The 25471-nt window shown below is 38.3% G+C and overlaps 1 protein-coding gene across 3 annotated transcripts in view; it reads right to left on the bottom strand.

Moving 5' to 3' along the window:
- Nucleotides 1–25101, bottom strand: part of zgc:172136 (uncharacterized protein LOC566376 homolog) — a 31295-nt gene extending 6194 nt beyond the window's left edge. For all 3 annotated transcript variants that reach the window (XM_061910402.1, XM_061910403.1, XM_061910404.1), the window contains exons 1-9: nt 24935–25101; nt 12269–12425; nt 12064–12154; nt 6588–6667; nt 5220–5296; nt 4895–5090; nt 1870–2025; nt 1700–1765; nt 49–117 (exon numbers count right to left, since the gene is read on the bottom strand). In XM_061910402.1, coding sequence (XP_061766386.1) covers nt 49–117; nt 1700–1765; nt 1870–2025; nt 4895–5090; nt 5220–5296; nt 6588–6667; nt 12064–12154; nt 12269–12343 — 810 coding nt within the window. In that variant the 5' untranslated portion in view covers nt 12344–12425; nt 24935–25101. The remainder of the gene's footprint in view (nt 1–48; nt 118–1699; nt 1766–1869; nt 2026–4894; nt 5091–5219; nt 5297–6587; nt 6668–12063; nt 12155–12268; nt 12426–24934) is intronic.
- Nucleotides 25102–25471: the final 370 nt, after the last annotated feature.

Here is a 25471-nt window from a genome sequence, read left to right as displayed (position 1 = left end):
CCAGTTCCAGTTGGTTAAAGACAGAACAGAAATGAGCAACCCAGTTACCAGGAAAGTCAGGCGCCCCACATTTGACCAGGGAAAGTCGTACAGCAGCTGTCGAATGTTGTTTGCCTCCTACCGACACACAACACAAACGTTTTCAGACACGTCACAATGACTGCAATTTACCAAGTGAGATTTTAGTTACTGATGATTCTAACCTACATTTAAAACACATCCTCGTGGTCTACATAATACGTATTGTATACGATTTTGTGTACATTGTGCTCCACACTCACTTCTATAACCCCTTTTTGAAGTCTTTCTGCAATATGTTCAAATAACGAGGTGTTCCCAGATTGCAAATGAAATCACGCCCCACCCTCTCCAAAATTATCATAAATTACCTTGAGTTGAGTTGAGTTTGAGTTTATTTCGAACATGCAAGCATACACATGATACATCACAATTTCCAGTTTTTTCTTTTCAACATGTTTGAAAAGGAGTAGGAAGAAGCAGAGCTTATTAAATCTTACCCCTTTTCTTTTACATAAACAGTTACTAAAACTTTTGTTCACTTCCTGCTCTAAATGTATTCACAATATACTCCATAAGTATCACAATAAAAATAAATAAATAAATAATTGGTGAAGTAAGTTGTATTCAATATGATGAGAAAAGTAAGGTTATTTTGAGAATGAAAGAATGGATGGATGAATAAATTCAGAATGTTTATCGTGATTCTTCTTCTTTGTACTTTGTAAAGACTTTAAGTTTGAAGAGTTTCTTGAAGTGAACATGTTAGTACATTGTTTGATTGCTTTGCTTAATCCATTCCATAATTTAATTCCACAAACAGATACACTGAAGATCTTAAGTGTTGTACGTGCGTACAACCCCAACCCCGCCCACCTCAACCGACCCCCGCCAAAATGCATGACACTTATGATTTGGCGCTTCGATATTGGTTTACACAAGTAACCAACTTTGTAATGACATTTACAAGTCGGAAAAGACGATTTTCATCAAAGGTCCCCTTTTAGTTAACAAAACGTATACCTTCCTAGATACACAGCCTTAATTTCTAAAATAAAACAATGGCCATGTGTTTCTGCGGGCATCCTCCAGTTGTATCATAAAAGTTCTTACAGGTTACAATGGTAAAAAGGTCAGCGTCTTTTAAATGAAAACAGGGTCAATCAAAATTTAAGAAAGCCAAAAAAAATACACAAGTGACCTCATTGGCTAAAAAAGTATTGTAAAGACCTAATATTTACAGAATTTTTTGGACTCTCTCCCCTATAAATTGTTTACATAATATTTTACAGCAAAATCCTGCTAAGAAACATAACCTCCTTTGCGCGGTTTAAATGATTATTAAAATGAGAGATTATGATGTTTTTCTGTAAAGGTAGAGGCCACAGGTTTATTGTGGTCTCTCACAGCACGTTAGACCTTTAATCAGCCAGACCCCGACACCCTAATCCCCCCAGATGGTCCATGATTGACACATCAAACAAGTGGTGAATTTGGCACAGGCCTCCTATCTGCTGATGCACTGCTGCTAGCGGCAACCCTGCACATTCCTCACACGTCTGTTCAGGTTTTACCGGACAATGGATAAAGAGAGGGACTCTCTGAGTAAACGCAGATACTCTTGTTTTCTGAGTGCGACGTTCATTTTAGGGATTACCAACACATTTGTACGTGCATTTACCTGATAAACCTGCATTCCTCTCAGGGTCAGGCCGAATATTGCTGTTCCCCTCTCTTCCTTCTTGTCCTGGACACATGAATGACGAGATGTCAGAGCACATTGTGAGTCTGGCTAAGCCTTCCTTTTAGCTGGTTAACAACAAATCCAAGAGTTTGCTATTGACTCGTGACCTTTTGTAGTCTGTAAAACGTGACAGGTACGTCCTCCAGCCGACAGGATTCCCTGATGAAGAGGAGGACGGCATCACGTGCAGACATGCCCCACAGGTCCTGGTGCACTTTGGGCCCATGGCAGAGGAGATAGTCTAGTCCACGCTTGGCTATTATCTAAAAAGACAAAAGCACATATTACTAAGCCATTTGTTTTCATGTTTGGAATTGGAATTGTATTGCTGGCCAAAAATTACAACAATTAATAGAATAATCTAGATAAGCCTCAATCCAGAAGTAATTCCTACCCATAACTAGAAAAAGTACAACTATCTTTACATGTACATAATGACCAGTCATTATTAACATGTACATGATGACCATTAATTAAATACTCTCACGATTACACTTTGTGTTTGGCATGCTTTCAAAGTTCATTTGTGTCTGTGACGGTGTGCTGGGAATGTTCCTTCTTCTACAGTCATTTTGAATCTTTGACCCGTACTGATCTGTATATATAGGACTACAAATCCAAATAAATCATCAAATATTCTCGCAAATGAATAACGGTTATTGACAATTTCAGACTAAATATAACACCTTCTTTAATTTAAAGCAGGGGCGTCCAAAGTGCAGACCGTGGCTAATTTTTAGTTTACCATGATACATTCTATAGATAGACAAAATAAACCTGACTAGAACATTAAACAAAATAGAAAAAGGGAAAGCAACAGAACCATCCGGAATCCCCGCAACCAACCAAAATGGAGGACGACCAGTGTACCACAGGTGTCAAACTCAAGGCGCGGGTGGCCAAATATGGCATGTTTTAATGTGCCTCGCAAAACCCTGGAAGTAATGTGTACTTTCCCTTTCTCAGTAAATGTATTTAATTTTGACAGAAAACAATGCATGGAATTGCATATGTTTTAAACTTTAATATTATCTGCTCACGCTAAAAATATAATATTATTTGAGGTGGCAATCTTTAGGCACTTAACGATTTGATCTGATTCCAACTCTTGGGGTGACTATTCGATTCAGAATCGATTCTTGATTCAACACGAGTCTCGATTCAAACTGATTCTTGCAATGTTATATTTGGTATGATTATTCCCATATAATAGAACCTTCGCAAAAAAGGTTTTATGTCTCAAAACTCCCTTTGGTGGCTGATGTATGACTTATATGCGTAGTGAATAAAATGGAGAGGACCTAAAAATGTCTTTTTAAAATAAAAAAAGTGATTCCTACAAAAAAAGTAACATTTTTTGGAATCGATTTGTGAAAATGAATAATCAATTTAAAATCAAAATGAATAAGAATTACAAATATACCCTATTACAATTTGTTTGTAAACATTTTAATATATCCTTAAATATCTGCTTGTCAACTTTACCTAAAATTTCATAGCAAGGTGTCCATTAATTTCTATGTACATAAATCAAACAATCTAATGAATAGGAAATTTTGAAATAACATATAGTAATGAGGCGATCATACATTTGTATTAATATACAGTACAGGCCAAAATTTTGGACACATCTTCTCATTCAGTGCGTGTTCTTCATTTTCATGACTATTGACTTTGTAGATTGTCACCGAAGGCTTCAAAACTATGAATTAACACGTGGAGTTTTGTTATGTATTTTACAAAAATGTGAAATAACTGAAAACATGTTTATATTCTTGTTTCTTTAAAATAGCCACCCTTTGCTCTGATTACTGCTTTGCACACTATTGGCATTCTCTCGATGAGCTTTGATTGATTGATTGATTGAAACTTTTATTAGTAAATTGCACAGTTCAGTACATATTCCGTACAATTGACCACTAAATGGTAACACCCAAATAAGTTTTTTAACTTGTTTGAGTCGGGGTCCAAGTAAATCAATTCATGGTAGACAAGAGGTAGTCACCTGAAATGGTTTTCACTTCACAGGCGTCATAGTTTCGATGCCTTCAGTGACAATCTATAAGCTAAATAGTCATGAAAATAAAGAAAACACATTAAAATGAGAAGGTATACATAAGTACAGGCCAAACAGTTTTTGGCCTGTACTGTATATACACTGTTACAAGTGGCCTTCTGAAGGCAGCCATATCAGCAATGTGGATCTCAATAAAAACAGGTTTGTCACACCTGCTGTATTTGAATTTTGATTTTTGTGTGTACAAATTTCTTGCCACATATGATTAGTTAAGCCTTCAGAAAGGTTTTAGTTGGCGGAATATTAATATTATTAGTAAAAAATCATAATAAGAAAACAATAAATATCTCAAAGGGCTTAGTTTAGATATTACACTAATTTGTTGTGTTACTTATCACACAAAGACAGGCACAGATGTGGATGTTTTGTACAGATAGTTTAGCATTTATTGATTGACCTACAATGTAGTGGTTTTAGGATCTTTAATGTAAAAGATCTATCAAAGTAGATTCTTCTATTTTCTGTATGCTGCGGCACTTGCTGGAAAAAAGTTAGGACACGTTTGCTTTAAAGGGGAACATTATCACCAAACCTATGCAAGCGTCAATATATACCTTGATGTTGCAGAAAAAAGACCATGTATTTTTTTAACCGATTTCCGAACTCTAAATGGGTGAATTTTGACGAATTAAACGCCTTTCTGTTTATCGGTCTTGTAGCGATGACGTCAGAATGTGACGTCACCGAGGTAATACACCCGCCATTTTAATTTTCACATTACAAACACCAGGTCTCAGCTCTGTTATTTTCCGTTTTTTCGATTATTTTTTGGAACCTTGGAGACATCATGCCTCGTCGGCAGAAACTGCATGTTTCTAAAAAGCTGCATTTACCAGTTAACATAACTTTGACCTTGTTTTAAATAATACTTAAATAATCTGGACCGCACTTAAATGTAGAATATATTTATATTATTCATATATTACATATATATATTATATATATTATATTATTATCATTGTTTATTGTGAGCGAACTCTGGTGCTGAATTTTCCCCAGGTATCAATAAAGTACATTCTATTCTATTCTATTCTATTCTAATACATATCACCTACCCATGGGGGAAAGTACTCCTTTGGCTCGAAGTAAGGGGCGCTCTCTTCCCCCTCCTTGGGCAGCTGGTGGTCACCGAGGTCCGCCTGCATTGCGTAACCCGCCAGCTGGAAGTACACCTCCTCCTGCTGACGACATTCGGAGCGCAGCACCCGCTCGCACAGGTCAGAGTAGTACAGATGGCGTGCCTTGCGTTCACTGGTACCGAGCGGAAAGAAATTAAAACAGGAGGGTTGAACATGGCGTCAGTAAGGAGGACGAAGACGGATGGTGCGGAGCAGGAAAAAAAATGCGATAGAAAGCTTGTCAACACGAGAGGGTACATACCTAATAAGTCTGCCGTTCTCGACGTAGTACTGCACTTTGAGGCAGAGCACCAGGGGCAAGGGTCTTTTCTCTAAACCCTGTGGGGGGAATAGGTATTTTACATTTGAACTTCTGAAGCTTTGTTTTATTTTTGTATTGTATTACACTAAAATGGAAGTGTTACAGTTCTGTAGCTCGAAATAATTGACTGTAGATTACCACAATGTGACTTATTTTGTACAGTGTTGTCAGTCAAAGTAGCTAAATATCGGAATAGCCTTCCACTTAAAAAAAGAGTCTCCAAACATATGCAAACATTCAAAGAAATCTCAGAATTTATTTGAGTTTTACCACCTTTAATCTTTTGTAATGTTCTGTTTTTATTTGAGCCTTTGTGTCTGTGTTGTTATTTCTATTTTATCTGGCTGGGCCGGGAACAACAGATAAAATCTAGCAAATGTGCGACAATCTGACATATTTACAGCTGTATTTTTTTAAGATATTTATAAATACACACTGTCAATAACAAATAATGAAATAACATTACCAGCCCCGCCAATTGTCTACGTTTAGTACTATTACTAAACAAAAACAATTACGTTGCAACAAAAATCTTTAAGTTCAAATATACCTGTTAAACATTTTAAATTAGGTTATAAAAACAAGCGCATGGCGCTTCAAATATTGCGGCTTCAACACATTGCAGATTTTTAAAGCATATTGTACAATTTCTTTGGTACTCTATCAGGCATTTTCAAGCATGAAAATGGCTAAATTAAATACAAATATGAATATTACAGTAGTACAGGCTACAAGAGGAGACCAAACAAATCAGAATGTGTTGTTCAGTATTGTGAAGTGAAGTGAATTATAATTATATAGCGTTTTTTCTCACGTGACTCAAAGCGCTTTACATAGTGAAACCCAATATCTAAGTTACATTCACACCAGTGTGGGTGGCACTGGAAGCAGGTGGGTAAAGTGTCTTGCCAAAGGACACAACGGCAGTGACTAGGATGGCGGAAGCGGGAATCAAACCTGCAACCCTCAAGTTGCTGGCACGGCCACTCTACCAACCGAGCTAAACCGCCACTGACTGGCTTTGGGTGTGATATTATGTCAAGAGGGCTATCATAATGTTAAAAAAAAACTTATTTAGAGGGTCGTAAAGAGGTTTTTTTAATGCTATGATAATATCTGATTTATAGTTTAGAATTCCCACTTCCCGTCATGTCTGGAACCAATTAACAGCAATAAACAAAGGACAACTGTAAAGTTATTGTAAGCCAACTAAAACTAGATCCTTATTATGTCATTTTGTTTCTAAACAATAAACAGTCCCACAAAAAAAAACAATAGAATTTTGCAGACTTCCACACTGCACATCACCTTTCCAGACTCCTGCTTCCATTCTTTGGGCAAATACTTGGCCAGCTTCTCCTCCATGTCTAAAAATATGTGCTCATTGTCTGTGAAGAAGAAAGACAACTAGTTAGCAGGCAAACAAAACACTAATGCAACCAGGCAGAAAATGTGTCTAACAATGGGAGTAATTGGCGTGAGAGCCAAAAAAAAGGACCTTATTCCATAGGCTACTATGCAGTTTATGCTAATTAACATCATTATGCAGTTTTACTTGAATCAAATCTCTTTCAGCCAAAGAAATAAATGTTTTGCTGAGAAAAGGGCTACGGTATCAGTCTCAGCTCCGTCCTATGAGTCAGGACATGGGCATTCTCCTTTTCATCAGTCTTATCGCTGTTGTTATGTACACTGTGGCTGAATAATGTTCACCAAGCTGTTTCACAACTTGCTCATGTCACCATTCATCAATGCATGTCGTTTTTGGACCACTCTGACTCATGCTAACTCCTTTAGTGCTCAAAACGCTTGAGTAAGAGTTGAGTCAAAACCAAGACCCCCTACTCCTCCCCCTCAACTTCTTCAGCCAGTCCCTCTTTTTCAACCCTTCGGACTCCCACCCTGCTCATCAAGCCATCCCTCCCCTTCTTGAAGTGGAGGAATGCAAGAGTGGATTCCAGGCTTAATGAAGTTAATATTGCAGGAATCCAGGCCTAAGTGATCGCTGAACCAACACCACAAAAACAAAAGGTTGCTTGTTCTAGAGGTGAGCCATGCAGGACTTCCAAGGCATCTCGACACATTCGAGCAAAGAAAGAGAACAGAGGGAAGTATGGCTCAGAGGTCACTGGGAATTACAAAATTCATTGGAAGAGACATTAAGGGCCATTTTGTGAAAATATATTGTCTAACCTAAAAGTACCAACACCATGTCTGGTCTCTGGTTGTAAACGTACACCTCCTTTAAGATGGGAACTCACAAACCAAAGAAACTGTATTCTAGTTGCACGTATTTGGTGGGGAAAAGACTTGGTTTAGAATGTTTCTCGTTGTGTCGAATGGGTTGAGTTTTTTCTTACTCTGATGTGGGAGCTGAGCCAAGGATGACTTTGTGGTTTCTTCAGCCCATTCGTGATTAAGGGCTATAAACATGAACTTTGATTGATTTATGATTGAATGCATATTGTTGTACAATGAAAAACAATACACTGCGAAGTCAGCTCTTAATGTGACGGGACAAACACCCATCACCCCATCAGTACGCTGAATGGGTACTATTGTCAGTTGATCGTTATGCATACTGTTCTAATTGGTTGTTTATAATAAGTGTCTTGAAGCAATTAAAGGGTCCCTAACATGCAAAACCAACTTCTCTTACCAATTGGTACCTGCTATTGTGTATTCGGGATCTGCATACTGTAAGTCTTGAAAATTTGAAATCAAAACGTCGAGGCATTTCAAAGATATTTACAAAACAATCTTGCCTTCTTTGATACTTTCTCCAAATGAGCCGTTTGTAATTTGCTCTGAACAGTGATGTTTGCTGCCCAATGACGTCAGTGGATATCTCCATTTTTGACACACATTTACCCAAAAGTGCTTTGTGCGAGTACGCCATTGTAGTCCGCGCTGTATCTAATAAGCTCCTTCTTTTTCTCAATCCTCTTATTGTGGGGCAGACTGGCTCGTAGATGCACTAGCCTCCTCAACTTTTGCCATTTCTAATACAAAGTAATGTATAGTTCTAACTTTATCTGTCCGTAGACTTGCGATGGAAGCGCTAAAACTACAACAACCACCTTGACATGATATGTAGACCGAAAGAAAGTGTTTCAAAGTACCAATAGAATGGAAAAACAAGTTGACTTTGAATGCTTAGTTGGGTTTTATTGTATCTATTAAACCATATCCAATTGTATTTCCAATCCGCAAATTAGGTTCAAACGTCACAAAATGCCACAATTTCAGACACTCGATTTGAATACTCAGCTTTGAATGTCTTTGGCAATTTCCGTAGATATCGGGTCGAATGACATCACAATGGGAACGCTTCTGACTTTAAACATTTCAGCAGATCAGTCATAATGGAAATATGCAAATATTAGAATTAGATGTGTCTATAATTCACAATCCCTTTGTAAGACATGAACGCATGTTTTTCTTTTTTGTTTGCATTCTAAGTGGTAGATAAAAAATTACATGAAAAAAGTCTGCTATCACTGAGTTAATGGGGGCTCTCCATTACAGAGAGAAAATCATCTAAATAACCATGCAAAACCCGCAAACAATACTCTATATACATATTGTGACCTGAAAATTAACCAAGTCTTAGTGATATTGTTATTATAAGCGCTAAAAGAAACAAATTATTTTTTTAGCGGCGCATTGATAACAGGGAGCTAACTATAGCTTATGCTGCTGTACTGTGAGCTGCCATCTCGGTTTGTCAAAGTTATTCTAGATTACAAATCCATCATGCCTCCTATTTTGATAATAGGAGGATTCAACCAGAAGTCTATAAGTTGTTCATCTGTGATATTCAATTCGTACACGGAGATGGAGACAAAGACATGACAAATGAAGACAGTGTCTGCAGGCAGTGTTCATTCCTTTTAACCCTCCATGTGGATTATGAGTAATTACTCATCTAAAAAGGGAAGATATCATCTTATCATAACATCTTATCAGTCGTCATCGGATTGAGAGCAGACATTGCAAAACAAGCAATTGTTTTATTATGTTCGTAGTTTGTGTTTCTTGTTTAGCACGTAGCTTCTAAAACTTGTAACACACCCTACTTATATTCAGGCTAAAAAATTAAAGCTTCTGGATCAATATTTTTCCCAAAGTTGTCGTTGTAGACTCTCATAAAGTCTGCAAGAATATTTGCATTATTGTTGGCGCGGAAGCGGTCTGTGTTTCCCACTTCTACGACATGGATCACGTGACTGGCTTGCTCATTATCTCTCAAAAAGGCTCAGGAATCTCTGTGAGATTGATACTATTTTGATCATATCTATTTACTTGCAAATTTTGTAAGTCTTTTGGTGTAATAAATCTGATATATATGATAATAGCTTCAATATAGAGGAAACTGTTTTTCCATTCTACTGTTACTTTAAACGAAGAAATAAATCATAATACGACCCCTTTAAGGCAGTGGTCCCCAACCACCGGGCCGCGGCCCGATTAGTACCGGGCCGCAGAAGAATTTTTTATTAAAAAAAAAATAATAATTAAAAAAAAAATATATATTAGTGTTGGCCCTGCGATAAAGGTGGCGACTTGTCCAGGGTGTGCCCCGCCTTCCGCCCGATTGTAGCTGAGATAGGCGCCAGCGCCCCCCGCGACCCCACAAGGGAATAAGCGGTAGAAAATGGATGGATGGATGGATATATTATTATTATTATTTTTATTAAATCAACATAAAAAACACAATATACACTTATAAATAGTGCACCAACCACAAAAAACTCCCTTTTTCATGACAAAAACGTCCCTTTTTCATGACAAAGAAGAAAAAAAAAAAAAGAACCCCCCCCCCCCCCCCCCCCCCCCCCGGGCCGCGGGACAAATTATTAAGCGTTGACCGGTCCGCGGATACAAAAAGGTTGGGGACCACTGCTTTAAGGCACACAGCGTGCAATACCTGGTTGCAACCAGCAGAGGTGCATTTAATTTAGCCTCAAAAACATGCCATCAACAATAGGAAAGTGTGCTACATCTAGAAATAAATGAACCGTTTAGCATTATTTTGATCAATATATTACTGGCGTTAAATGAAAAATTCAGAATATTTAAGAAGAGAATCTCCCGTCTCGTTGGGAATAATACAAATGAATACATATATTTTTTCTTTATTTTCTATATAGTTGATCAAGGAAATATATTTAAATGCTGCCCTGCTCTTCTAGTTTGCCATGACTCAAATTCATATTTAACTTTCAACAAACAGCAGTTAACTCATTGTTAATGACTTGTATGACTACTTTAGCGTGTCATCCATAAATTGACACACTCTGTAAGCCTTCTTCACTTTCATACACTAAGGCTAATGTGTCATGAAAGGGTGCGTGATTAAATTTAAAATGTTGGATATTATATCAAAACAATGTCTTAAAAGTTACATTTTATGATGGTGATAGATTGTTTCATACTGAACCTAAGTGCTCTCAGCATAAATTGTCTTTCACTTCAGAGGGTTTACTGCACATTGAGGACAACTTTACATTTTCACAATTTATGCAGATTCAAACAATCACCACAAATTGTGTGCTGCCTTGAAACTTTGTCGAAATGCCCACAACTTCTCTGCACATTTTGGCCAATCTGCATCAATTTATTTTGTAAACAAACCAAGAACAGCCATGTGTAACAACAGATCAACTGGCCATAGCACAAACGGCAACATTTTCGTCCTCCCACATAGCTCAGACCTACGTACTGTTCATGTCCACGGCACTAAGCCTTCTGGGTAAAGTAATATACAAACATATAGCAACACATTGACGTCCTGACTTCCCAGTATAAATGTATTTAAATATTCATTTAATCTTTATTTATCCAAGATAAGGCAATTGAGGACAAGTTATTATTTACAATGCTGATCTAGAGATGTACAGGTACATCAATCAATCAATCAATCAATGTTTACTTATATAGCCCTAAATCACTAGTGTCTCAAAGGGCTGCACAAACCACTACGACATCCTCGGTAGGCCCACATAAGGGCAAGGAAAACTCACACCCAGTGGGACATCGGTGACAATAATGACCCAGTGGGACGTCGGTGACAATGATGACTATGAGAACATGATACTGTGAAAGATCAATCCATACATGACGAATATGTTGATGTGTAATGATAATCTTATTGTCTCTCATTTACCAACAAAAATTAGCACTACATATCGCTTTCAACTGTTGAAATGCTCTTAATGTGCAAGATTTTATGTTTTGGAACATAAATTAATGCTTCAGATGGATAAACATTTTGCAAGCGTAAAACAAACAGGGAGAATGTTTGCAACTTGTGGACGACAGAGCAGACAGCAGATAATAACAAAGACGTTGGTGGCAAATCTTACTATGATTACAATTCGTGGTTATATAGTTAAATAAAACAGTACAGTAATTTGACGATGAGCTCTGAGTATGTGTGTTTACTGCCATCTAATGTCTACTCTTAAGTCTGTGTAGTACAAAACAAGTAAAACATCAATACAGTATTTATTTTCCAATTTTTGTTGCAGTGTTGTGCTTTTTTTAAGGTTAAATTTACAAGGAACAATTAAAAAATTAATTGCAAATTCATAAAGTGACAAGTTGATGCAATGTTATTGAGAGAGAGAAAAAAAAAGCCTCAAAACAATGCAACTTTTTCTGCAACTTTCTGAGAAAGCTGCCTGGAATTCAGGGATCGCCAAAAAAAAAGCCAGACTTGACTGTTCTTTCATTGTGAACAGGCCTTAAAGGGACCAATGTGAGAGGTGGACTTACTTACCTCTCACAACAGTGAGGCCAAACAAGTGCATCTCCTTGATTCCAAGAAGCTCTGTCACTCGGTTGAAAACGTCTAGCCCAGTAGCCTTCAGCTGGAGCAAGTGAACCACAGAGAACAGGGTTTATTATGAGGCCACCATGGTAGGAAAAATTTATTTTGAGATAGAGATAATCATAACTTAGAGGCAAAGGCGTTTTCCGCTTACCCCGACTGTGATCTCCAGCTGGTGTTTGTTGGGAAGGAGAACGCAAATGTTTCTCTGCTGCTTTATGGAGGACATGATGGAGCAATTTGTAGATCACAACTCTTGTCTTTAGTCAAAACTTCAACTGTTCCACGGAACTTCATCCATATCCGAATCTCTTGAAGAGAAAGAGGACATCAGCATGGCATCAGCAAAAGGAAAATAAACCATGCAATGTAAGGTTTGAAGTGGAATTCACATCCTATGCAGGACTCCTTTGATAATGGTTCAAGATGTGCTGTTTTGTTGATCAAATGTCCAGTGAGGCAGAACAAATATACTTCAGTACTTAATCCACCACCAGGATTATCTCAACAAAGCTTTAAAATCACCAAGCATATCCAATGGAAGCTTATGGGTCAAATGATTTAAACAACACAACAAGCATGTAACAAATTAAGTGTATCATTCTCGAATGCTAATTACAGTAAGTGAACAAATTAGATTACACATGGTTGTACCTTAAAATTTGAAAGTCCCAAAAAGTCACACAAAAAAGTCGCACTAAAACCCTCATCTGGCAAGATTTTAACAAAGACTTTCTTACAAGACTTCATTCAGTTCAGCAAAGATCACTTATGTCTGCCTGTGTCTTTTGCTCTTTTTTGGGCTTTCTCAATTTAGTAGGCTAGGATACGATAGGATCGATTTTATTTTATTCATCCCACAGTAGGGAAATGGCGTTATTGCAGTACAGGTTTTTACATACAAGAGCAGGAGTAAAACGCAATGAAAACCAAAAACATAGTAATAAATACTACATATTTTGCACTTATCGATACAAGGTAAAATAATAGTTGACTTGACCACATAGCAGACAGCTGACGATAACAAAGCTATTGGTGGTCTTTCTTTTTGTAATTGTAACTAAGTCTGTGACGATCGACTGGCCACCGATTGGCATCAGACAATTTTTGTGAAAAAGTATTTAAATCGGTCATTGCCGAATAATGTCTCTTAATATTGATCGCAAGCCCTGATTCGCTCTGGTTGACAAGCGGCTAGCAGCTATGTATTTGTCAATTTACCATGAATTGATTAACTTGGACCCCGACTTAAACAAGTTGAAAAACTTATTCGGGTGTTACCATTTAGTGGTCAATTGTACAGAATATGTACTGAACTGTGAAATCTACTAATAAAAGTTTCAATCAATTAATAGATAGATAGATAGATAGATAGATCAGTACTTTATTTATTCCGTCAGGAAAATTACAATTTTCAGTACAATCCCATTCAAGGTCAGACAAACATTACAGGGAGACAGAACAGGATCACTGATGGGTCTGCCGGCTTCCAGCGCCCCTTACAAAAAAGATGACATACAGGTAAATAAGGGGGGGGGGGAGAAAAAAATAGAAGATTATAATAAAATTAAAAAATCGGTCTTAGCCTAGGCCCTGGAGTGGGGGTGCAGATTGAGGCCAAGGAAAAAAACAAACAAAAAAAAAGAAATGTCTCCATATGCCAGTTCTATTCAACTGGCGGGCCGTGTGCCACATCCGTCTCGCCAAAGCTTTTCATCCAGCCCGCCAAACATCACCCAAATAGGCTTGATAAAACCACTAAATCAAGGGTTGCTCATGTATGCAGTACTCCTGCCGTCCCACAGGAGGTAACAGCGAGGCATATGTTTCACAATGGAGCATCAGTGGGTTGAGTAGAAGAAGACTACGCATTAACCCTAACAAAACTCAAATAAATTGCGAAAATCAGACTTTTAACAACAACGGGACGACAAAGTATGAATGTTCTGCCCCGAGCAATTGCTCAAGTCATTGTTTGCTTTCGGACCTTCTCAGCAACGGACACAGTATTCCAGACAAGCAGCAACAACGGTAGAAATCCCAGCGTGTAAACTTCATCATTAAACCTGGTCACATCTTTGTTAGTAAATATTGTGCATAAAGATAAATAGTATGTTTTGTATTTAAATTGTTGACTCTGTGCTGTCTATTGTATTTTTGGTCATTATTTTGTCTGAGAGTAACTTTGGCAATCAAAGCTCATTTAATACCTGCAGTGCTAGATTTGACCAGTAGAGGGCGATAACGCCATACTTTAGGTTTAATTGTGTTGAGCCATTCATTGTGTGCATGGTTTGATCTTGTTGGATTTCTAAATTTGTTAACATATGTAGTTTATTGTGTGAATCTGTTAACACTAAAGCTATTTTATTTACGTAAAATACACAATGGAGAATATTTATGTAAAATACACATAAAAACTTTACACTTTTGTAATGTTTATTTTATGTTAATATTTTCGGTCTTACTAACATAAATGAAGAAAGAAGTGAAAAGAAATAAAACTGAGGGAGGAAAATGATTCCATAGAAGGAACATCAATCCTCAACAAAACTTCTGGAGCTTTTGTTTCTTCATGCTGTTAACTATCGGTCTAGCAGAACATGCTGGAAAGGCGTAGCGAACGAATACAGAACAATTAATGTATTGACAGTGCAGTATGAAAACCCATGTGTTTGCTTTGCAATTACATAAACACAGTGTCAAATGAATAAAACCCGCGGAGGTACTTTCTGACAAAACAACAACATTTCGATATACGGCCATTGAGTCTTTGGGTTCATGAAACTGCAACCCTCTTCATTATGCAGTTAAGTAGCCCTGCCATACACAGTGTGGAGATGTTTCCTTAAACTAATAATAATCACCTCCACTACAATAAATAAAAACATAGGATTTGCCTGAATGGCTGGACAAGACAAAACAGAAACTGCATTTCTTAGGATCTTAAGTATCATGATCAAGTATTATTATCACTGGAGGACAAGGCTAAACATGTTACACACCTAGAGAAAGTCAGGAGCATGTATGCTATTCTTATAGCAAAGCTAACCTAGTTTCAAACAACACCAATAACTAAGTGCGTGGTAAAGTTAAATAAGTAAGGATGGAAACACCTTTTCAATAGAAAGTAAGTAGCTATAAACAGGAAATGAACAATTAGATTAATAAGAGTTCAGAGAGGGCATAATATAACAACACCTGTTGGTTTGTCAGCATTGTCGCACTCAGTACACGACACGTAAGAAGATGATCGGATCAGTCCATACAATAAACTAGTCGTGTGGACACCAAGGGTAAAATCAGTATCTAATCGATACTAGAGGGATTAGTTCAAAACTTTTATTTCCTCCATTTTTGTTGATTTTGTTAATGTTTACAAACTCTGGGAATAATGTCCTGGACGCAGGAAAACTTTGAGGGCAAAAACCAACCAAAGAGAAAATTAGTAGCGTAGAATAGTTTTTGATTTGTTTTATTACTGACTATTCACTTTGTTTTGCTCCAAACAATTGTTTTAAGAAAAGAAAATAAGGAAGTAGTTTAAATATGGTGTTGATATTATTAAACTGTCAAATTGTCAATTGCACTCACCATGAATAAATTGACAAATGTATAGTTAATACACGGGATCGGTATCAGTATTGGTATCGGCTGATCGTATCGGAATCGGCAGCATAAAACTGATTGGAAAATTCTTCATTATAATGAATTATTTCCTTGATTAGTTACAATAAATAAAACAGTACAGTAATTTAATAATGAGCTCACTGTCATTTAGTGTCTGCTTTTAAGAATGAGTGGTACAAAATAGGGCTTCACGGTGGAAGAGGGGTTAGTGCGTCTGCCTCACAATACGAAGTTCCTGCAGTCCTGGGTTCAAATCCAGGCTCGGGATCTTTCTGTGTGGAGTTTACATGTTCTCCCCGTGAATGCGTGGGTTCCCTCCGGGTTCTCCGGCTTCCTCCCACTTCCAAAGACATGCACCTGGGGATAGGTTGATTGGCGACACGAAATTGGCCCTAGTGTGTGAATGTTGTCTGTCTATCTGTGTTGGCCCTGCGATGAGGTGGCGACTTGTCCAGGGTGTACCCCACCTTCCGCCCGATTGTAGCTGAGATAGGCGCCAGCGCCCCCCGCGACCCCAAAAGGGAATAAGCGGTAGAAAATGGATGGATGGATGGATGGAACAAAATAAGTAAAACAACATTAAAGGCCAACTGAAATTAGATTTTCTTATTTAAACGGGGATAGCAGGTCCATTCTATGTGTCACACTTGATCATTTCGCGATATTGCCATATTTTTGCTGAAAGGATTTAGTAGAGAACATCCACGATAAAGTTTGCAACTGGAGAAAAGCCCTGCCTCTACCGGAAGTCGCAGACGATGACGTCACACGTGTGGGGGCTCCTCACATATTCACATTGTTTTTAATGGGAGCCTCCAACAAAAAGTGCTATTCGAACCGAGAAAACGACAATTCCCCCATTAATTTGAGCGAAGATGAAAGATTCGTGTTTGAGGATGTTGATAGCGACGGACTAGAAAAAAAATATAAAATAAAATTAAAAAAACGTGATTGCAATCGCGTTGCATTGAGACGGATTCATATGTTTTTATAGACATTTACTAGGATAATTCTGGGAAATCCCCTATCTTTCTATTGTGTTGCTAGTGTTTTAGTGAGTTAAACAGTACCTGATAGTCGGAGGTGTATGTCCACGGCCGGGTGTTGACGCGCAGTGTCTCGGGGAAGTCGACGGCAGCTGTACGGGAGGCGCAAGCTCAGCTGAATCCGGTAAGTGGCGACTTTTTAACCACAATTTTCTCACCGAGATCTCCTGGTTGACAAGTCGGGATCCATGTCCGCTGTGATCCATAGGAAAGTTTCAACCGCGTGAATTTTAAACAAGGAATCACCGTGTGTATGTGTGGCTAAAGGTTAAAGCTTCCCAACTCCATCTTGCTACTTTGACTTCTCCAATATTAATTGAACAAATTGCAGAAGATTCAGCAACACAGTTCTCCAAAATACTGTGTAATTATGCCCTTAAAGCAGACGACATTTAGCTGTGTGTGTGTGCGTAGCGCTCATACTTCCTAAAAACCTGTGACGTCCTGCGTACACGTCATCATTACACGACAATTTCAAGACGAAACTCCCGGGAAATTTAAAATTGCAATTTAGTAAACTACAAAGGCCGTATTGGCATGTGTTGCAATGTTAATATTTCATCATTGATATATAAACTATCAGACTGCGTGGTGGGTAGTAGTGGGTTTCAGTAGGCCTTTAAGGTATTGGTTTTCCGAATTTTTTTGCAATCTTGAGTTTTTTTAGGTTAAGGTTACTAGGAACACTTAAAACATTAACAGCCAATTCATGAAGCTCATTAAAGTTGATGCCTTAAAGCATGGGTGTCAAACTCTGGCCCGCGGGCCAAATTTGGCCTGCCGTGTAATTTCATTTGGCCCTTGAGGCAATATCAAATTAACATTAGAGCTGGCCCGCCGCTGTAACACCGCATTCACCACTAATACTCATACTTGTCAACCCTCCCGATTTTCCCGGGAGACTCCCGAAGTTCAGTTCCCCTCCCGAATTTCTCCCGATTTCCACCCGGACAATAATATTGGGGGTGGGCCATAAAAGCACTGCCTTTGGCATTCTCTACCTGTCGCCATGTCCGCTTTTACTCCATACAAACAGCGTACCGGCCCACTCACATAATATATGCGGCTCATACACACACACAAGTGTATGCAAAGCATACTTGGTCAACAGCCATACAGGTCACACTGAGGGTGGCCCTATAAACAACTTTAACACTGTTACAAATATACGCCACACTGTGAACCCAGAACAAACAAGAATGACAAACACATTTCGGGAGAACATCTGCACCGTAACACAACATAAACACAACCAAACAAATACCCAGAACCCCTTGCATCACTAACTCTTCAGGGATGCTACAATATACACCCCCGCTACCACCAAACCCTGCCCCTACGCTAACTCGCCGCCGAAAAGAGGCATTCAATTTGTATTTTTATTTTATTTGATATGCCATTGATATTTTTTTATTATTATTATTTAAAACTCGATTTTGCATGTCACTATTAAGTTATATAAGCCTTGCTGGGTCAATATTCAATGCAAAACTTGTTTGGGTCCCTATTAAAGGATTAATTTGTTCAACCTCGGCCCGCGGATTCGTTGAGTTTTAAATTTTGGCCCACTCTGTATTTGAGTTTGACACCCCTGCCTTAAAGGGTCATTTTTAACAAGGGCTATTAGAAGAAGAAGAATTGACACCAAATGTATGTTGGACTCACAATCAAAGTGTAAAGACACCCTTTAGTCCTCAGAGTAGTTAGCATTGCACATCAGATAGCTCGCTCTTGAAAAACTACTGCTTGTTTTAATAATTGCACAATTTTGAATTACATGAGTGGTTAGTTAAGATTGTTTTACATCTGGGCGGATAATTATTAGGATAAAATTAACAAAAGCAAACAGTCCTAATTCAACATCAATGTAATGAAAGTTTACTTAGAAGCAAGTAAGTTACCTACTTACTAAAGATACGACGTTGGCAAACAAGTCAAGTCTTTTGAACACACTGAACACAGTTGCGAGTTATTTGTTTACGAGCAGTTTTTATAAGCAAACTGTGCATGCTAGTTTCAAGTCTCTGAAGCTGTGCGCCCCAGGAATCTCAGTTGTCAATGGGGCCTTCATGTGAACGACTCATGACATCTAAGAGTTTGAGTGGTCCACACTATTTTAGGGAAGAGGAACTCAAGCAAGAAAGCAAATAGAACCCATAAAAGGATGCAATTGGTTTATTAGAATATCCATCCATCCGTTTTCTAACGCTTGTCCCTTTCTGGGTCACGAGGGGTGCTGGAGCCTATGTGATTGGCAGACTAGGGTTTGGTTTCTTTCTTTAAGAAGGGGAACCAGGGCAGGTGTACTGGAGAGGAGGCTACGCCGGATAATTAAACCTCGGATTCAAGAGGAGCAGTGTGGTTTTTGTCCTGGTCGTGGATTTGTGGACCAGAGTGCTTGAGGGTGCATGTAACTTTGCCCAACCAGTTAATAAGTGCTTTGTAGACTTGAAAAAGGCATTTGACCAGGTCCCACGGTAAGTCCTGTAGGGCGTGCTCAGAGAGTATGATTTATCGGACCGCCTTATATCAGTGTCAGAAAGCCGGACCTGTTTACAGTAATGGTTGGACTCCGCCAGGGCTGCCCTTTGTCTCCAATTCTGTTCAAAACTCTTAAGTACAGATTTTCTTGGCAGTCAGGTTGATGACGGGATCCGGTTCATTGGCTGAAGGATTAGGTCTCTGCTTTTTGCAGATGATGTGGTCCTGAAGGCTTCATCTGGCCAGGATCTTCAGCTCATACTGGTGTGAAGCGACTGAGATTATAACCAGCATCTCTAAATCCAAGTCCACGGTTCTTGCCCCCGGAAAAGGGTAGTGTGCCATCTCCCAGTTGGGGAAGAGATCTTGCCCCATGATGAGGAGTCTTGTTCACGAGTGACGGAAGAGTGGATCATAAGATCGAGCGGATTGGTGAAGCGTCTGCAGTAATGCGGACCCTGTATCGACCTGTTATGTTAAAGAAAGAGTTGAGCTTTAAGAAAAATATCTCAATTTACCGGTCCATCCAAGTTCCCATCCTCGCCTATGGTCATGAGATTTGGGTTGTGACCAAAAGGACAAGATCAAGGGTACAAGCGGACCAAATGAGTTTCCTCCGTCAGGTGGCGGGGCTCTCCCTTAGAGACAGGGTGAGATTCAGGAGGAGCTCAAAGTAAAGTTGCTGCTTCTCCACATTGAGAGGAGCCAGATAAGGTGGTTTGGGCATCTGGTCAGGATGCCACCCAGACGCCTCACTTGGGACGTGTTTAGTGCACATCCGACCAGTAGGAGGCCATGGGGAAGACCCAGGACACATTGGAGAGACTACGCCTTGGGATCCCCTGGGAGGACTCCTTTCAAAGAGTCATAAATTCCATCTTTATTACATTACTGTACAGTTGATAAAAGGTTTATGACAACAACAGTTCGACCCTGGAACAGATTATTTAAATTTCCACCATTTCCTACTGAAAAATGTGTATGCGTTCAAGCTTTAATGCTCCTTTGTACACAAAAACAAGAAGCCCATTTGCCACTACGCGAACCCCACACAGCCCCAACTGGTACGAGGCTCATCTGATTAAAGTCTCAGGATGAATTAATCAGTTTAATTACTGCTGTGCGCCGACTCTGATCCCTTTAAAGCCTGCTCTTCACAACAGCTAGTCAAGAAGAAGAACAAAAAACAAAAACATAAAGGGCAGAAATGGTTGGAAGCTGGAGTCACTTACTAACGTAAGGGTTAAAAAACAACTTTTAGATTAAAGGGCTTCTTTTCATTATTCAAAAAAGGATTGTAAAATAGCACCTGCCATCTGTGGGAATTCCTTTTTTTAGAATGTGACTCATGAGGTAAGAACATTAGTCTTCCAAAATTTAATTCATGGACGTGTTCAGACAGAGCCTGGCTCACATCGGGGTGTCATAAGACAAACAGGCGTCCCAAAAACCTGAAATTCCAGTAACTTCTAAATCTGACAGGCTCATTTTACGTCTCACAAAGGAATGTCAAGTTCATTCGAGTTGTGATGAGGCGACACATCATTTGGTATTATAGGACTTCATGTCGCACACAATTTAGCGATCAATAAATACCACGTGTGAGGCAAACTTTTTTCACAAACAATTTGAACTAATTGTCAGCAAAAAAATCATCAGGCGATGGACATATTCTCAATAGGAACACAAGAAACAGTGACTCATTTTAATAAAAAGGAGGATTCGTTCCCTAAGATCTCATATTGTTTTAAACTGAAGGCCTTTTTCCACCTCAGGAAATTGCCATTAAATCCAAGTCGCGTCAGGAAACAGAAAAAAAAAAACCTGAGGGTGGAATCCCACAATGACTGGTCCAAATTTGACCAGGAGATTATTCATCTTTCAATTTAGAGCTAATGTGCTTTAAAATGTGAATTTTCCCAGTTTTCAGATGCCCCTTGTATATGTCATAATATCCTGAAAGCAGTGATACAGTATTTTATGTTCTATATCAGTGATTCTCAAACTGTGGTTTTAATTTCTTATATTCCAACACAGTGTTACTATTCAAGCTGTATGTAATGTCACCGCTGACTTGGTTTTAATGAATACTTAGGCTTACTATGATACTGTTTTTCAATGTTGGTCACTATGGTGGTGCTTGGAGGGCCAAGTGTTTTCTGAGGTTGTACTTGATGATACAAGTTTAAAGAACCACTGTTTTATGTTATTCTCAAGCTTGGCAAAATGAGCATAAGTTTTGCAAAAAATTATTTAGTGAAATAAATAAAAAATGAGAGAAGCTGATAGTGTCGGTTGGCAGCTCTAAACATTCCTGGAATGGGAAAACACCCATTTTTCCTCCCTTAAAAGGATGCAGATTGATTGATTGAAACTTTTATTAGTCGATTGCACAGTACAGTACATATTCCATACAATTGACCACTGAATGGTAACACCCTAATGAGTTTTTCAACTTGTTTAAGTCGGGGTCCACGTTAATCGATTCATGGTAAGAAAGATTTCCTACAAGTGGTGACTACTGTTTGAGTTTATTTGGAACATGTATGCATACAACATTATACATCACAATTTCCAGTTTCTCTATTGAACATGTTCGAAAAGGAGTAGGAAGAAGCTGAGCTCATTTAATCCTATCCCTTTTTCCTTTACATAGCAGTTGCTAAAACGTTTGTTCACTTCCTATTCTCAATTTATTCACAATATACTCCAAAAGTAATAACAATAAAAATAAATAAACAAATGAATAATAAATTGGTGAAGTAAGTTATATTTCATACGGTGAGATAAATAAGACTATCTAGAAAATGAATGGATGGATGAAATAAATTCAGAATATTTATCATGGTTCTTGTTTTTACTTTGTAAACACTTTTAGGTTTGAAGAGTTTCTTGAAGTGGGTCATAATAGTGCATTGTTTAATTTCTTTGCTTAATGCATTCCATCATTTAATTCCACATACTGATATACTGGAGGTCTTAAGTGTTGTACATGCGTACAAATGTTTTGAAATAAATTTTTCTTCGAGATTATATTTCTCCACTTTTGTTAAGTACAATTGTTGTATATTCTTGGGTAGCAGATCGTAGTTTGCTTTGTGAATTATTTGAGCTGTTTGCAAAGTCACTATGTCATGGAATTTCAATATTTTTGATTCAACGAACAAAGGGTTTGTATGTTCTCTATATCCAACATTATGTATTATTTTAACTGATCTTTTTTCTAACACTTTTGTCAGAACAAGCACAAAGTGAGATCTTTACAAATCAGTTGGATGAAGATCACAACAATCCTGATGAATTTGGAGCTGTACCTAATACATTAGTTGACATCTAAAGTTTAGTCAGGGGCAGACTGATAACTTAAAGGCCTACTGAAACCCACTAATACCGACCACGCAGTCTGATAGTTTATATATCAATGATGAAATATTAACATTACAACACATGCCAATACGGACGGTTTAGTTTACTAAATTGCAATTTTATATTTCCCGCCAGGTATCCTGTTGAAAACGTCGCTGAATGATGACGGGTATGTTGACGCGTGCTTGTGACGTTATTGCTTGGAGCGGACATTTGATCCCAGCACCACTCACGGCTAAATGTCGTCTGCTTTAATCGCATAATTACACAGTATTTTGGACAACTGTGTTGCTGAATCTTTTGCAATTTGTTCAATTAATAATGGAGACTATAAAGAAGAATGCTGTTGGTGGAAAGCGGTGGATTGCAGCTGCCTTTAGCAACCAAAACAAAGGCGGTGTTTCTTTGTTTGTTGTGAAGCTTTAATATGGTACAGAGCGGTCAAGCGAACATGCTTCTCTACCACATGTCAACCAGCAAGTTTTTGGATGAGAAAATTGTGATATTAAGTCGTCTCTTACCAGAGACTTGAGCGGAGTTTGCGTCCTCCTGCAGCAGCTGTCAAAAAGGCAGCTGTGACTTTCTCGGCTCCTCCATATGGCTTCCCTCAGAGACACTGGCAGTCATCACAGCCCTCCGACTTTCAGGTATGACTTTATAATTTCACTAAAACACTAGTAACACAATAAGCAGATAAGGGATTTTCCAGAATTATCCTAGTAACAACGGAATCGCTGCCACTGCCGTCGCCTTTTTTTCGTCTTCTAGTGCTTCACTCTAACTTTCCTCATCCACAAATCTTTCATCCTTGCTCAAATTAATGGGGAAATCGTCGCTTTCTCGGTCCGAATCGCTCTTGCTGCTGGTGGCTATGATTATAAACAATGAGAGGATGTGAGGAGCCCTACAACCCGTGACGTCACGCGCACATCGTCTGCTACTTCCGGTACAGGCAAGGCTTTTTTATTAGCGACCAAAAGTTGTGAACTTTATCGTCAATGTTCTCTACTAAATCCTTTCAGCAAAAATATGGCAATATTGCGAAATGATCAAGTATGACACATAGAATGGACCTGCTATCCCCGTTTAAATAAGAAAATCTCATTTCAGTAGGCCTTTAAGACAGACTGTTGCTGAGTCTGACCAGGATCAAAGATGCCAATGGCCATCTGTATGCTTATTTAATACCCTTCCAAGACTGTTGTAATCCCCACTGCTGGGAAAACAACGATGACTAATACCACTCATGCACACTTGACAAAAAAAGGAAGGCTAAACCCAATTAGTATTCGATATGTTCAGTAAAAAAAATAAAAATCTTTCATTACTAATATATATATATATTCTAAATTTCACTTTGAATTCACAATTAATTATATGACAGCTTAAAGCAGTGGTTCTCAAATGGGGGTACGCGTACCACTGGGGGTACTTGAAGGTATGCCAACGGGTACGTGAGATTTTTTTAAAATATTCTAAAAATAGCAACAATTCAAAAATCCTTTATAAATATATCTATTGAATAATACTTCAACAAAATAGGAATGTAAGTTCATAAACTGTGAAAAGAAATGCATCCATCCATCCATCCATTTTCTACCGCTTATTCCCTTTTGGGGTCGCGGGGGGCGCTGGCGCCTATCTCAGCTACAATCGCAGCAATGCACTATTCAGTGTTGACAGCTAGATTTTTTGTGGACATGTTCCATAAATATCGATGTTAAAGACTTCTTTTTTGGTGAAGAAATGTTTAGAAGTAAGTTCATGAATCCAGATGGATCTCTATTACAATCCCGAAAGAGGGCACTTTAAGTTGATGATTACTTTTACGTGTAGAAATCTTTATTTATAATTGAATCACTTGTTTATTTTTCAACAAGTTTTTTGTTATTTTTATATCTTTTTTTCCAAATAGTTCAAGAAAGACTACTACAAAAGAGCAATATTTGGCGCTTTTATACAATTTAATACATCTGATGAGATAGTGCTGTATTTTACTTTTTTATCTCTTTTTTTCAACCAAAAATGCTTTGCTCTGATTAGGGGGTACTTGAATTTAGAAAATGTTCACAGGGAGGTACATCACTGAAAAAAGGTTGAGAACCACTGTCTTAAAGGATGTTAATTAAGATTATTGTAAATAATACAATTGTATATAGTAATATAGTTCGATTAAATTATCAGTGGTGAGAAACAGACCAAACGGTAACATCGATCATCCTATTAAAAACGCCACCAGGGCGCAACAAGTGCACCAAACTCATCTAAACTTGACTAAAACTTTAGAATAAACTCACCGAACGTCACATGGCGGAAACCAGTTCAATTTCCAGTCATAGTTTGCTCCAACAATGGCCGAAAAACATGTTTTTTTCCCCTCCGTACGGCTTAAATGGACGCTAACGTAGTAGAGTTCCCGCACAGCTGGCCCCCCTGACTGTAGCGTGTGTAGAAGCTCCTCGCAACCACACTGCAGTGGAGCACGTTGGACTGTACCATTGTTAACAGTTATAGGGGGGGAGTAGTTTTGTTTGTGGTTGATATTCATTTCTTTTTTTAAAAAAATACATTTTTATTTCACGTATTCTAGTGTAGACTTGCAGGTATGTTAAAAAGGGGATACGATATTAGAGTAAACGTTTGCTTTTTTGTTCAATACTGAATTTGTACCCCCTGTGTTGGGATAGTACACTAAGACAAAGATGTCAAACTTACGGCCCGCAGGTTGCATCAGGCCCGCGAACAGCTTTTATCCGGCCCGTGGGATGAGTTTGCCAAGTATAGAAATTAGCAGCTTTTTTTTATTTTTTATTTTTTATTTTTTTAAGAAAAAA

The sequence above is a fragment of the Nerophis ophidion genome, linkage group LG09, assembly GCF_033978795.1.
Source record: "Nerophis ophidion isolate RoL-2023_Sa linkage group LG09, RoL_Noph_v1.0, whole genome shotgun sequence".
In the NCBI taxonomy this organism is placed as follows: Eukaryota; Metazoa; Chordata; class Actinopteri; order Syngnathiformes; family Syngnathidae; genus Nerophis; species Nerophis ophidion.
The sequence above is the reverse complement of the archived record's forward strand: the minus strand, read 5'-3'. Positions and strand labels throughout refer to the sequence as shown.